Source organism: Ursus maritimus, unplaced genomic scaffold, assembly GCF_017311325.1.
Source record: "Ursus maritimus isolate PB19 unplaced genomic scaffold, ASM1731132v1 scaffold_21, whole genome shotgun sequence".
NCBI classification, from domain to species: Eukaryota; Metazoa; Chordata; class Mammalia; order Carnivora; family Ursidae; genus Ursus; species Ursus maritimus.
This window is the reverse complement of record NW_024424564.1, coordinates 52,639,707-52,652,573: the sequence shown is the minus strand read 5'-3', so window position 1 is coordinate 52,652,573 and position 12,867 is coordinate 52,639,707. Positions and strand designations below refer to the sequence as shown.

Below are 12,867 nucleotides of genomic sequence, written 5' to 3'. Positions count from 1 at the left end.
ACCTTTTTTAGAAGTGGTTGTTGGACAGTTTTCTCTATTGTAATACGTGGTCCTCATTTTTAATGCAGTAAACTTTTTTTTTTTTTTTAAGGAGGCTCCCAGCATGGAGCCCCCGATGGGGCTTGAACTCACAATGCTGAGATCAAGACCCGAGCTGGGATCAAGAGTAAGACGCCTACCCGACCAAGCCACCCAGCAGCCCTGTAAACTGTTTTAATTAGGGCGTTACATAGCTCGCTTAACAGTGTGGTTTAATGGTCTTGAAGAGGACTGGGGTGGTTTCAAGGAATGCCTCCCAAAATCTGATTTGTGATTTTTCAAAGGTCTGGTTAATGGAAAATAATTTGCTCGAGGCAGGGGAGGCAGCTGGATCCTCATGGCCCCCTTGGAGCTGACTGATACCAGTTTTTCTGATATAGTCCTTCCTCATTATTCATGGATTCTGTATTTGCAAATTCATCTGCCTGCTAAAATTTATTTGTAGCCCCCAAATCAGTACTTACGGCGCTTTCACGATGAGCTGCAGACATGCACAAAGTGGTGAAAATTTGAGGAGCTCAGTGGGTACACATTCCCCCCAAGGTCAAACAAGGTGACGCTCTGCTCCGTTTCAGCTCATGCGCTACACGCGTGTCCGTTTGGGGACTAGTCAGTGCCTGTGGTTTGCATTTTGGTGCTCTGTGTTGGTGATTTTGCTGTTTAAAATGGCCCCAAGCGTAATACTGGAGTCTGTCCCAGGCATGAGGAGGCTGTAACGGCCCTTACGGAGAAGGTAACGTGTTTTAAGTTTCGTTCAGGCACAAGTTATGCTGCTGTTGGCCTTGTGTTCGGTGTTAACAAACCAACTCTGTGTTAGATAAGGTGTCGTGAAACAAACACACGTAAAACAAGGTTATGTGCTGATTGGTTGGCAGAAATGGTGTGTCCAGAGGCTTCGCAGGAGCCCCCCTGCCCCGTATTCCCCTAGGAGCACTGGTGTAATACGGCTCACCCCAGGTCTGTGGCTACTTTGTAGGACATAAATAACTACCACGAATAACGAGAAGGGGCCATTCTGATGCTGCTGTAGGACCCCAGGCCAGCAGGGAAGGTGGGCCCTCAAAATGTCCGTGGCGTTGCCCAGGTGAGCGGCTCAGCATTAGGGGCTGCCTCTGTGCCACAAGTCTACCCCCTGGATTCAGGGGTCCTGAAAACCTCCTGCCGTGGCAGTTTGGTGGCATGGAGCCAGGGACAGGGAGCTTGGGGAGGTTAGGGAGCTCTCTGCCAGAGTGGCAGCTGCCTGGGCTTGTGAGCCAGGGCGTCTCTTGCCAGGCAGGCCTGGGGGAAGGCCACGTTGTGGACAGAGACATGCAGGGCAGCAGAGCAGAGTGTCCCCACGAACCCACGTGTGGACGAGCTCTGCTTACAAAGGATGTTCCTGTCGGCCTCTCACCCCGTCCTCACCGTCGATTCTGGGAGGGTGGCAGGTTAGACCCATCTTACGGATGGGGTCCCTGAGATTCTGAGAGGTTGCGTGGAGTGGCTGCCCCGCTGATGTGGAGTCGAGACGGGACCTGAACTCAGGTGTGTCTGACTGCAGATCCGCACGCTGCTCTGTGCCTCCAGGAGCCGGAATTGTCGCCCAGTCTCGCCCCTCGCCCCTGGCTTTGGACGTGGAGCGTCTCTCTGAAGACGGGGAGTCCCTACTCGATCCCCCTCTGTCTTTCATCAGCCTGACGGCATTCATCGGGAGCTGTACATTCACGGGAAGAGGAGGGATCATCGGGCTGTTAGCAATACCGAGAGTCAGACAAGGAGGAAGGGCAGCTATTCCCCGTCGGGTTTAGCAGCCCCTGTCCCTCGGGCGTGCCTGCTTCCGGTTCCCGCGTGGCCCAGGCAGCTGGGGTCCGCATGTCTGCGAGTGTCTGCGGCGGGAGCGTCGGATTACACACAGCCCGTGGAGCCGCCTGTGCTCCTGGGCGTCCTTCTCCAAGCAGGACAAAGATCTGGCTTAGCGGATATAGTGTAATTTACTAGATGGAATGTCAGCACAGAATGTTACTTTCTTTCTCCCTCTTCCTTATTATCGTTTGGGTTACACTACTGGCTCTCGTTTAAAACCATAGGAAAGAGATTTGTGTACATGGCTTTGATTTTTGTGTTTGTTTTTATTTCTCTTGCATAAAGTAGATTCATAGAAGTAGGAGAATGCTTTTCACAAATGCTGAGGTGGTGTGTTCTCCAGCAATATATGAGAGCCTCAGGGCAGCGCGCCCTTGCTAGCTTCGGCTCTTACAAATTTTTATCAACGTTATTAGGGCGGGATTCACGTAGGACAAAGTGCATCCATGTGGCCACTTGGATGAGTTTTGCTGGCTGTAGGTACTTGTAAAACCACTAGTCTGAGAAACAGAGTGCGTGGGGACAACCACTGATCTGCTTTTTTTTTTTTAAAGGTTTTATTTATTTAGAGAGAGAGAATGTGAGAGATCGTGAGAACAGGAGCAGGGGGAGGGGCAGAGGGAGAAGCAGGCTCCCTGCTGAGCAGGGATCCCGACAGCGCGATCCCAGGACCCTGAGATCATGACCTGAGCTGAAGGCAGATGCTTCACCAACTCAGCCCCCCAGGCGCCCCTGCTCTGCTTCTTGTCACTGCAGGCAGAGCCCTCCGCGTAGCCTTCTGTGTCTGCCTTCAGCGCGTTCTGAGATCCACCCGTGGTGGTGTGTGGCTCAGTGCTTGGTTTTACTGCCAGTAATCGTCCACTGCGTGGCTGTATCACGTTGTGTCCAGTCTCCTGGTTTCCAGTTTGGGGCTGTTATGAATAAATCTTCTAGGAGTATCCGTGTACCAGTGTTTACGGAGACACATGCTTCATTTCTCCCGGGTATGTCCCTAGGAGTGGCTGAATCACCGGCAAATATGTTTATAAGAATCTGCCCATTTTCCGAAGTGGGATTTTTGTAAATACCGTTTTCCCTCTCCAAAAATGACAGTTTGTTCTTTGTAATGAATTTTTGGTTACTGGTGAGAGTAGTGTTTTCACACGTTTTTGTTAACCAGTTACATTTCGTTTTTGGTATGTTACCCATTTGTCTGTGAGGGTCTGTGGGCATTTCCTTGCACCGCTTGCTGTGATCTGAGTTCTGTGTCTATCACTGTAATATACTTAGCCGCGGCTTGCGCTCCCCCGGTTTCCACGCTCCCTTTGATTTCAGTGGTGCTTCTCTTGGACAAGAGTGCAGTTTTACATGTTCAGGACAGCAGCTCTTGACCTTTGTGATTACCCTTCCTGCTTTTGACTTTGAGCGTCCCGGGTGTGGATGGTCTGCGGGCCCGTTCCACCACGGTGATGCCCACGGGCCCCCTTCTGGCGCTTGGCCTGGCGGCTCTTTGCCTTGAACACCTCTGCCCCCTCGCGATGGGGCCTCTTCACCTGGTGCTAGAGGAAGGTGTGTTGGAGTTTGAGTGTCTTCCCGCTGGGCAGTCATGCCGGTACTGAAACAGTAACGTGCACGATTCTGTCTGTGCGGTATTCCACAGCGGATGGCCAGTCTCTAAGCCCCTTGCAGCGTTTGGAGCTCGCTGGTGCTGGGCGCCCAGTGGGAGCCGGTGCTCTGGCAGGCCTGGTGAGGCTCAGCCCAGGCTGGACGCCCTCTCCTCTTCTCTTCCATTGCACTTCTCAGCGCACGCGGTAGGCCCCCCTGCCCCATGCAGTTCCCCAAGGTCCGACTGTGGAGTCGCTTTTTCGGGCCCCGGAGAGCCCGGCGAGGGGGGCTCCCAAGGCTTCTTTGGATGATGTTTCTTAAGTCAGGGCCTGTGGCTGACAGAAGGTGGCCTGGGCTTCAGGTGGACGGCCCTGGCTGGGCCACCTCCCGACTGTGGGCACCTGGGCAAGTTGCCCCCTCCCTGAGCCTGTTCAGTTGGGCCAAGCCGTTTATTTAGCCAGCATTTATGGAGTGTCTGCTGCATGCCCGGCACTCTGCTGGGCTCTGAGATCTGGTGGTGGCCAAGACAAAGTCCCGATTCCTGTGATGCTTTCCTACTGCGGGGGACAGACAGCAAAGATATGGAAACACCAGGGACGATAAGGTTGCAACAGCAGTAAAACCAGATGATGTGACCAGGAGAACCCTGGGGGCACGTCTAATATGGGGTCAGGAGAGGTTCTGTGAAGAGACGACACTGGAGCTGTAAGTGGGGTGCAGTGAGGAGCTGCCTGGGCAGGGGTCCCAGGCCAGAGGAGTGGAGGCTGAGGGGCAGCAGGGACGAAGTGCCTGAAGGGGTGAGGGCTCAGTCAGTGTGTCCTGGAGGCCAGTGACCGGGGACGGAGCGGGGTTGGGGCTGTCCTGCAGCGCTGGTGAGAACTCTGGGTTTTATTCTGAATTCCATGGGAAGGCTGTAAGGGGGGGGGCAGGAAAGACCCTTAAATAAAGATCCCGTGGCTGTGGTGCGGAGGGTGGGCTGTTGGGGGGGGATGGAGGTGGCAGCTTGTGTCCCAGCGGAGGTCATGCGCGCTTGGGCCGGGGCTGGCAGCGAGGGTGGGGGGCAGGACTCAGTGTTTGGCTGCTGGGAGTTTCGGTGGGGCGCATTGGTGTGGTCCTGGTGCCGGCCCCCTCCGAGATCTTGTTTGGGTGTGGCCCAGAGAGTGTGGGGGACTCTGGGAGGGTGGCCTTGGGGCTGGGCCTTTGCACGAGGAGTAAATGCTGGCTGGCAGTGTGGTTCAGGCTCCTGGGGCCTGCAGACTGTCCTCATGGCCCGGGGCGGGTGAGCTGTGGAGAAAGGGCTCTTAGCGCTGTCAAGCAGGGAGACGGGACCCCTCGAGTGGCCCCCTCTGGGCGCGTGGGCTCATAGAGAGCACAGGGTGCATAGTTTGTGCCGTGGCCAAAACTTCCTCCGGAAGCCAGCCCGGGAAGCTGTCCCGTCCACTGTGCTTCCAGGGCAGGACCGCTGCTCACCACAGATTTTGTGCAGGGCATCCCGTTCCTTCATCGTGCCAGGTTGCCGAGCATAGCGCGGAGCATCTTTCCAGAGCCTGAGTGCGGGGTTGGATAGGCCTGAGGGCCTCAGCAGTCTCTAACCCTGTGCCCTTGAGCACGTCTTTGAACCTCTTGAGGGCTGGTCTCTTCTGCGCTGGGGGCAGTGAGGACAGGGCGCCGTGACAGCTGAAGGCGATACCCCGCGTGGCACGCTTGGCCTGGGCCCCACAGGCGGCAGGTGGGTCTCGAGTCTTCGACGTTCTGCTCATCATCATCGACGTGGACTGGGCGCCCAGCTGCCGCCGGGTTACTACCAGGTGACTTCTGTTAGCACAGTGGAGGGGATCAGCAGCCGCAGGCAGCGCCTGGCCCGAGAACAGACACTGGTGGCGACCCTGTGTGTCTCTGTGGCAGGTGGCGGGCTTGGAGCCGTGAGCCCTGCTCGTCACAGCCGGAGATGCTTCTGGGGGGCTTCCCAGGACCGGCAGGGAGGGCACTTTTGCTCGCCTTTGCAGGGGATCTGTAGTGGTGTGCAGGACGTGCCTGTCGTCGGGGTGTGGCGGGAATCTCTAAGCAGTGATGCAGGATGACACGGGGCTTGGTTCCACCTGGGCCCGACAGGCAGGCCCGCTGATCCGGACCCCTGATTGGAAGACCCCTTCTGTTTTCCTCCCCCTGGGAGCCAGGCTGTGGGCCGTGGCCGGGCCGAGGGCACAGGCTGGTTTGGAGCCCAGGCTCTTTAGTTGCTGTGTGGCTGAGGTGAGCAAAGCCTGGGGTTTCTGCGAGCGACTCCGTCTAACAGAGCCTGATGGCCGAGCCCCCAGGAGGCAAGTCAGGGGACCTGACAGGCCTGGTGGGGCCACTGAACTGCCTGTGTGTCCGGGGGAGGGGAGGAGGGCGGGGTCCAGCACCGGCTGGCTCTCAGGTTCCCCATCTCTCAGGGTGGTGTTTAGGTCCTTCTGGCACCAAAGTACGAGGACTAGGTCACAGTGGTAAAGTGTTTTCTGGAGAAGAGAGGAAGAAACCAGCAACAATCTAATGTTTTGATTGTAAAAAATAGCTCTGTTGCGTATCTTGAAACCGCGTCGGATCTGCCCAGAAAGGGACGAAGCCCACGTGGCTTGATTCTGCTCTGTTCCAGGCACTGGCTCTGTCTGTGCCGGTTCCCTGGCAGCTTTGGGCAGCCGACATTCTCTGTGAGGAACCTGGGGACCAGAGAGGCCAGGCGGCCTGCCTGCCGTAGCTCAGCGAGCCGCGAAGTGGGAGCAGAAACCTGGGTCTTTCCCGCCAGGGCCTGTGGGTTTTTTCTCCTCCTGCGGGAAAGATTATGATAGAGATTTATGGATCCTAAAGAAACAGTATTTGTAATAAAAAGAAGAGGCCCCACGAAGATCAAGGGAGAACAGATCTGGCCGATGACAGGCTCCGCTGCGCGCAGGGGTGAGGGAGGGGGTGGGCGCCTTCCCTGCTTTCTACACACGCACGGCAGCTGTTCCTTTAAGTCGGGTTCTCCGTGGGAATTGCCGCAGCCTGGGGTGGGGGTGGGGGATGCTGGCCGAGGGTGGTGCCAGCCTCCGGAGCTCCCTCCAGAGCCTGTCCGCTCCCAGCCCAGCCAGCCAGTGACGCTGCCTCTCTCTCGTTAGGGCTTTCCTTCCCCACCGAAGCTGCTGATTCATCCACCCTGGAGTCGCCCGGGCTGTGGGGCCAGGAGCCGGGGCTCTCGGGCTCTGCTGGGTGGAGGCATTGGGCCTGCCGGGACATGTCCCTGAGCCCCTGTCCCCTGGCTGGGGGTGGGGGATGGGGGTGGTGAGGGAGCAGGGGGCTCTGAACATCCCAGAGCCCCAGCAGACCTCTGACCAGAAATGCATGTTGGGGGTGGGGAGGAGGGGGAGACTGGGCTTGGCCAAGGTCACACGCAAGGGCCAGGTTGACCCGTCCTTTCTCACTCTTCTCCGGCCTCCCTCGGCAGGGTGCTTCAAGGATGACCGCATCGTCTTCTGGACTTGGATGTTCTCTACCTACTTCATGGAGAAATGGGCGCCGCGGCAGGACGACATGCTTTTCTACGTGCGCCGGAAGCTGGCGTACCCGGGCAGCGAGGGCAGCGTGGACGGGAGGAAGGTGAGCAGCCCCCTCCGGCCCCAGCCCAGCGTCCTTGCGGGGTCTGCCCTTAGCTGCCCAGGTGGGCTTCCCTGCAGACCTCGTGCAGGTCCTGAGGGGAGGACACCTACTGTGTGCCAGGAGCCGTGTGGAGACAGTCACATGTCACCAGGACCCTGAAAGGCAGTGATGACATCACTGCTGTCCCTCTGACGAGACGTTCAGAGGCGAGGAGGTTTAGCCAGCATGCTATTAAGCAGATCAGCAGGAGAACAAAGATTCGAGCCCAGAGTCCAGGGTCGGCCCTGGCCGTGGGCAGGATGACCTGGCTGGAAGATGAGGGGGAGGCCCCGTAGTCCCGAGCCTTTACCGTGCAGCAGACCCAGTGCTGAGCTCTTTCCTTCTCAACCTGCTGTGTCCTCCCCGCAACTCAGCAGGGCAGGTGGGGAGAGCAGGGCCTCAGGGATGGAGTGACTCAGCTGAGGTGTTTGGTCCACTACGTTTAAGTGGGTGGAGGCGTTAATAAAGCAGCCTTCGCAGGTTCCCTTCTGTTTTTCAGAAACGCTACTAGTTTGTAAAATGTGCAAGCAACCTGTATGCCAAACAGGGGCATGCATCGTTTTCCTTGAATCACAAAAATGGGAGGGCTATGGAGGCAGGTCTGGAACTCACAGCCACCTTGGCTCCAAGTCCAGTGCCCTCTGACCCCTGGGCCGCAGCCTGTGAGCTGCGGCCTGTGTGTCAAGTGCGTGGAGCCCTTTCCCTGCCGTGTGCCTGTTCCTGGCGCTTGACACGTAGGCCCAGGTGTTCTGCACGTGGACAGGCCTGGCGCCTGCTGCAAAGGCCACCGGTGACTGCGTGCTGGCAGCCAGAGAGCTGGTCTGGCTGGCCTGGGGGACATGCAGGACGGCCCTGTGCTGGCCTGGGTCCAGCCGCCGGCTGCGGGGCTGCGCGTTGTCCCTGAGACCCAGAAGCGTGCCATGGAGCCCGTACTGTAGGGAAAATCCGGTGACTGGAAGGGATGGAAGTGGTCAGCAGAGGCCGCTTGGGTGAGGTGGGTTTGAGGAAGGAAAGAGCTTTCCTAGCCGAAGGGATGATGGCCCCCAAATTGTGGGCCCGAAGCTGTGTCAGAGCCCCTCCATTCAGGCGGCCGTGGTGGTCCTGTGTGGCCTGGGTGTAGAAGGTGGGGCGTGGAGACGAGGTGGGCACGGGCCAGATCACGTGGACGCTGGAGGTCATGCCTCGGAGTTTGGGTTGACCCCTGAAGCTCCGATACAGTGAGGAAGGGGACGTGGTCAGAGCGCCATCCAGCAAGCTCTTGGGCGGCAGGCGGAGGAAGGACTGGAGGGGTTGGAGCAGAAGCAAAGGAGAAGGTCAGCCAGGAGGGTTTCAGGTGATTGAATGTGGGCCGGCGGGAAGGCCCCACCTGACAGCCAGGTCTCTGCCGTGGGCTCAGGGTGAGTCCGGTGCCATTATAGGAGGACAGGGTTTGGTGTTGGACATGGTGATGTCCTCTGGGGGCGGATCTCCTGTCTGAAACTCAGCAGAGAGGCCAGGGACAGAGGCAGAGCTTCAGGACCGTTGGCTCCAAGATGGGACCTGGAGCCATGGGAATGTGTGGGAAGAGGAGGGAGACGTGGAAGGTGACAGTCACAGAGGCCTAGGACAGAGCTCTGAGGTAGCCTGACCCTGGAGGGGCCCGCAGGAGACTGAGTGGCTGGCCAGATGGGGGTGCCAGGAGGAGGGGGCATGACCCCTGCGGGAGACACGGGCCCTGAGGAGCCAAGTCCAGCAGGATGAGCAGGGGGACAGGCCATCGGACCTGTGACCAGAGGCTGTGGAGGCTTGGGCAGAGCAGCCTCGGCAGTAGGCAGGGACCCAGGCTGCACTCAGCATGGGCAGGGGTTGCCCTCTGGGAGGGATGAAGAGAAGGCCCCAACTGGTAGAACTGGGGGGGCAGGTATTGGTGGAGAGACCTGCGAGCTGAGCACCTCGGGAGCCTGGCCCAGAGCTGCTCAGTCCCTGGTCACCGTGTCCGCCCTGTAGGGGTTGCAGCTGGGACGCCAGCTTTTCCAACTTTGTCTCCCCCGACTTGCCAAGTAACTCGGGGCTCAGCCTATCCTGGGAAGGGGGCTGGGGGGACGCTCAGTGAGGTTAAGGTTCTCCCATTGCGCACACCTGGGAGGCAAGATGTGTGGCATGATGTGACCCCATGAGTCTCCGGGCAGAAGGCGGTGAGCGCCTGGGGAGCCTCACTGCCAGTGACACCCACTGCGGGCACGCTGTGCTCTCTCGGCACAGCCCTGGGGCACAGGCTCCGACTGCCAGGGCTCTCCTGCCGCACTGGAACCAGGGAGCTTCCTGACCCAGGGCAAGCAGCGCAGAGGCAGCTGGCCTGCAGCCTGCACCACTGGCCTGTCCACATCTGCTGGAGTTCACATTGCAGACGCTGGGTTCTGTTTGTTTGTTTGGGTTTTCTTTTTTTTGTTTGTTTGTTTTTTTCAAAATCTTGATCTTTTCCCAGTCTGCTGAGACCCGAGGCTCTAATAAGGATCTGAGACTCAGCTGGACCTTGAATTTCGGTGCCAGGAGAGGCCCCAGCTCTGGTTAGGGATGGTCTTCTTAGCCCAGGACAGCCTGGAGTTCTCTAAGAGGCAGGCAGGAGAAGGGAGAGGCCAGGTGAAGAGGTAGGAAGAGAAGTTCCCTGGATCCAGAACTGAGGAGTTTGGAACAGGAGTCCCGGGACCATTTGGGGGTGTTGAGGTCAGAGTCCGCAGGAGCGTGTGGCAGTCCAGCGGCTGACATGCTAGAATGTTCCATCGAACACCACAGTGAGCTGTAGGCAGATGCCCCTCCCCCCAGCACTGGGAGCCCAGGAATGACTCAGACCTGGCCCTGTCCTCAGGGAGCCTGGCGTCTCCTGGGGCAGGCAGACAGCATCGCCAGTGATCCCAGCGTGGTCAGTGCTGCAGTAGTGGGAATCACAGGGACAGCCAGGAGCCCACACAGGGAAAGCTGTGACATCAGGCCTCAGTGTTGTAGGACAGGGAGGGGGGTCCACAGTGGCCTAAGGACATTCCCACTGGAGGGTGTGGCGGGGGGGGGGCGCCAGGCACATACCTGACCCAGCACCTACGAGAGGGGACCATGTGGTGTCTGTACTGTTTGGAGGGCAGGGGCTTGGGCAGCTATATGGGGAGCCCCTGCAGGCCTGAAAGGTGCAGGGTAGGCAGGGAGGGACAAATGGAGAGACCGGATGGCTGTTCCCCGGCAGCCTCTCTGCCCCCACCACTCAAAAGAACAGGCGGAATGAAGCATGAGAGACTATGGACTCTGAGAAACAAACCGAGGGCCTCAGAGGGGAGGGAGGTGGGAGAATGGGATGGACTGGTGATGGGTAGTAAGGAGGGCACGTATTGCATGGTGCACTGGGTGTTATACGCAACTAATGAATCATCGAGCCTTACATCAGAAACCAGGGATGTACTGTATGGTGACTAACATAATAAAAAAAAACATTAAAAAAAAAAAAGAACAGAAGAAGCAGGGAGAGCCCCAGGGCAGGCGCCGTGTGGGGCCTGCTGCAGCGCCTGCGCACTGCGGGCTCTCTGCGGCAAGCCAGGGCCGCCTCCCGCCCCCTCCCCAGCCTGCAGCTGAGCTGGTACCCGGTTGCCGTAGCAACCTGCGGGCTTCCTGTGCTAGGCCGCTGGTGGTGGGCGGATGGGTGGACAGCCGCCTCCAGGCAGGTTGAACAGAAGCAGTGTGGGTGGGACAGGAGGCGGGGATCCCCACGCCCTGCTGCAGGGCCCAAGGGACCACCTCAGAGGCTCCCTTCTTAATTCACTTGGGGTCGCCTCGCTAGAGACTGAGAAGCCAGGCTGGGGTCCATGTCTGTGTTAGCAGCTGCCCACGCAGCAGTCAGGGAGAGGGGGCCGGGACTCACCCGTGCCCTGTGCCCCGCAGCCGACCGAGGCGGAGCCCGAGGTGGAGGTGGAGGTCTACCGGCGTGACTCCAAGAAGCTGCCGGGCCTCGGAGACCCTGACATTGACTGGGAGGAGAGCGTCTGCCTGAACCTCATCCTGCAGAAGGTACTGGGGCGTGGGGGGGGGCGGGGCTGCAGGGGGCAGGGCTGCAGGGGGCAGACCCTCCCCTCCACGCACACGGTCCTGCGCGCCCTCTTCCAGCTGGACTACATGGTGACCTGTGCCGTGTGCACGCGCACGGATGGGGGGGACATCCACATCCACAGGAAGAAATCCCAGGTAAGCCCCCCGGCCTCCTGACTGTAGCTCAGCCCCGAAATGGCAGCCCTGTGGCTGCTCAGTGTTTCCGTGGGGGAGACAACTCCTCCCCTTCCTCTCCCTCCCCGTCCTCCTCACTTCCTTGCCTGGAAGGGCAGGTCTGACCAGAAACCTGTCCAGCTCCTTGCAGAGCAGTTCCCTCTGGCTTTGGCCTGGCTCTGAGCCGGCTGACCACAGTGATCTGTCCCCGGAGTGGCTGTGGGCCTGGGTGCAGGGTCAGGCCTCACTCAGTCCTTCAAATCCCCTTCCTTTCAGCAAGTGTTTGCGTCCCCCAGTAAACACCCCATGGACAGCAAGGGGGAAGAATCCAAGATCAGCTACCCCAACATCTTCTTCATGATCGACAGCTTTGAGGAGGTGAGCCGCTCGCGCGCAGCCACGTCTGCCCGAGGCCCCTCGTCAGGGCTGCGAGCAGCTGGCCTCCCGCCGGCGAGGGCAGTGGGGGCTGGGGCCGATCCCGACTCCTACCCCTGTGGCTCCCACTCTCCCTGGCGCTGGACTGGGGCCAGGGGCTCCTGTAAAAAGAGCTGCCTGGGCAGGAGGAGTCATTAGGATGGCCATGAAGTGGGATGCCTCAGGATGCTAGGGTTTCAGAGGTGTGGGGCCGTGGAAGTTTCTGGGCCAAACTTCTGTTTTCAGCCTGGGAAAACCGGGACTCGGGGCAGAAAGTGACTCACCCAGGCCACACCGGGGCACCCTACCCCTGACCCCGCCCAGCTGCTCTCTGCCACCACCGAGGTCCCCATAGCGGTGCTGGTACACTCATGGAGAGGCAGTCAGGAGCTCAGGGAAGACTCACGAAGAAGGAAGCCTGTGTTCAGGGTCTCGTCTCGGTCAGATGGTGCTTAGGCTCAGGGGACTAAGTGCCATCTCCAGGCTGGCACAGCCCGTTCGTGGCAGAGCTGAGATTTGAACCTGAGTCCACGTGACCTTGAAGTTGGGTCTGTGCACCAGCCCCTGGAGCAGTGATGCAGGCCGGGGGGTTGGCAGGAGGGGGAGCCTGGGAGCCAGGCTGTGATCCGTGATCTGCGTGGTGGGCAGCTGTCCTTCTCGTGCCCCATCCCAGGTGTTCAGCGACATGACGGTGGGGGAGGGAGAGATGGTCTGCGTGGAGCTGGTGGCCAGTGACAAAACCAACCTGTTCCAAGGGGTCATCTTTCAGGGCTCCATCCGCTACGAGGCACTCAAGAAGGTGTACGACAACCGAGTAAGTGTGAGGACGGGCCCCCCACGGCCCCCTCTGTCCCTGCGCAGCTCCTCAGAGCACCTGCAGCCCCAGGCGCCCCTGCCTTATGTTGTGTCCCCCCGAGCTCACCTGGGCACACTGGATCGGAGGGACAGGTGCCCCCCCCAGCCCACGTGCAAACACTCCCGAAGTGGACCCTGGCTGGCGGGGAGGGGGAGGAACCCAGGTGGACAGGCCGCTCTCCTGCAGCTGGGCCCCCCCACCCGACGAGGCTGGCCCCTCCCAGAGGAAGGGGGGAGGGGGTGGTCTCCGACTCCCTGGGT

At 59.3% G+C, this 12,867-nt stretch overlaps 1 protein-coding gene across 3 annotated transcripts in view; it reads left to right on the top strand.

Moving 5' to 3' along the window:
• KIAA0930 (KIAA0930 ortholog) overlaps nt 1-12,867 on the top strand; it is a 35,824-nt gene that overhangs the window by 16,304 nt on the left and 6,653 nt on the right. For 2 of the 3 annotated variants that reach the window (XM_040637697.1, XM_040637696.1), the window contains exons 2-6: nt 6,926-7,077; nt 11,020-11,145; nt 11,242-11,319; nt 11,614-11,715; nt 12,425-12,565. In XM_040637697.1, coding sequence (XP_040493631.1) covers nt 6,926-7,077; nt 11,020-11,145; nt 11,242-11,319; nt 11,614-11,715; nt 12,425-12,565 — 599 coding nt within the window. The remainder of the gene's footprint in view (nt 1-6,925; nt 7,078-11,019; nt 11,146-11,241; nt 11,320-11,613; nt 11,716-12,424; nt 12,566-12,867) is intronic. The other variant, XM_040637698.1, reaches the window with a different exon arrangement.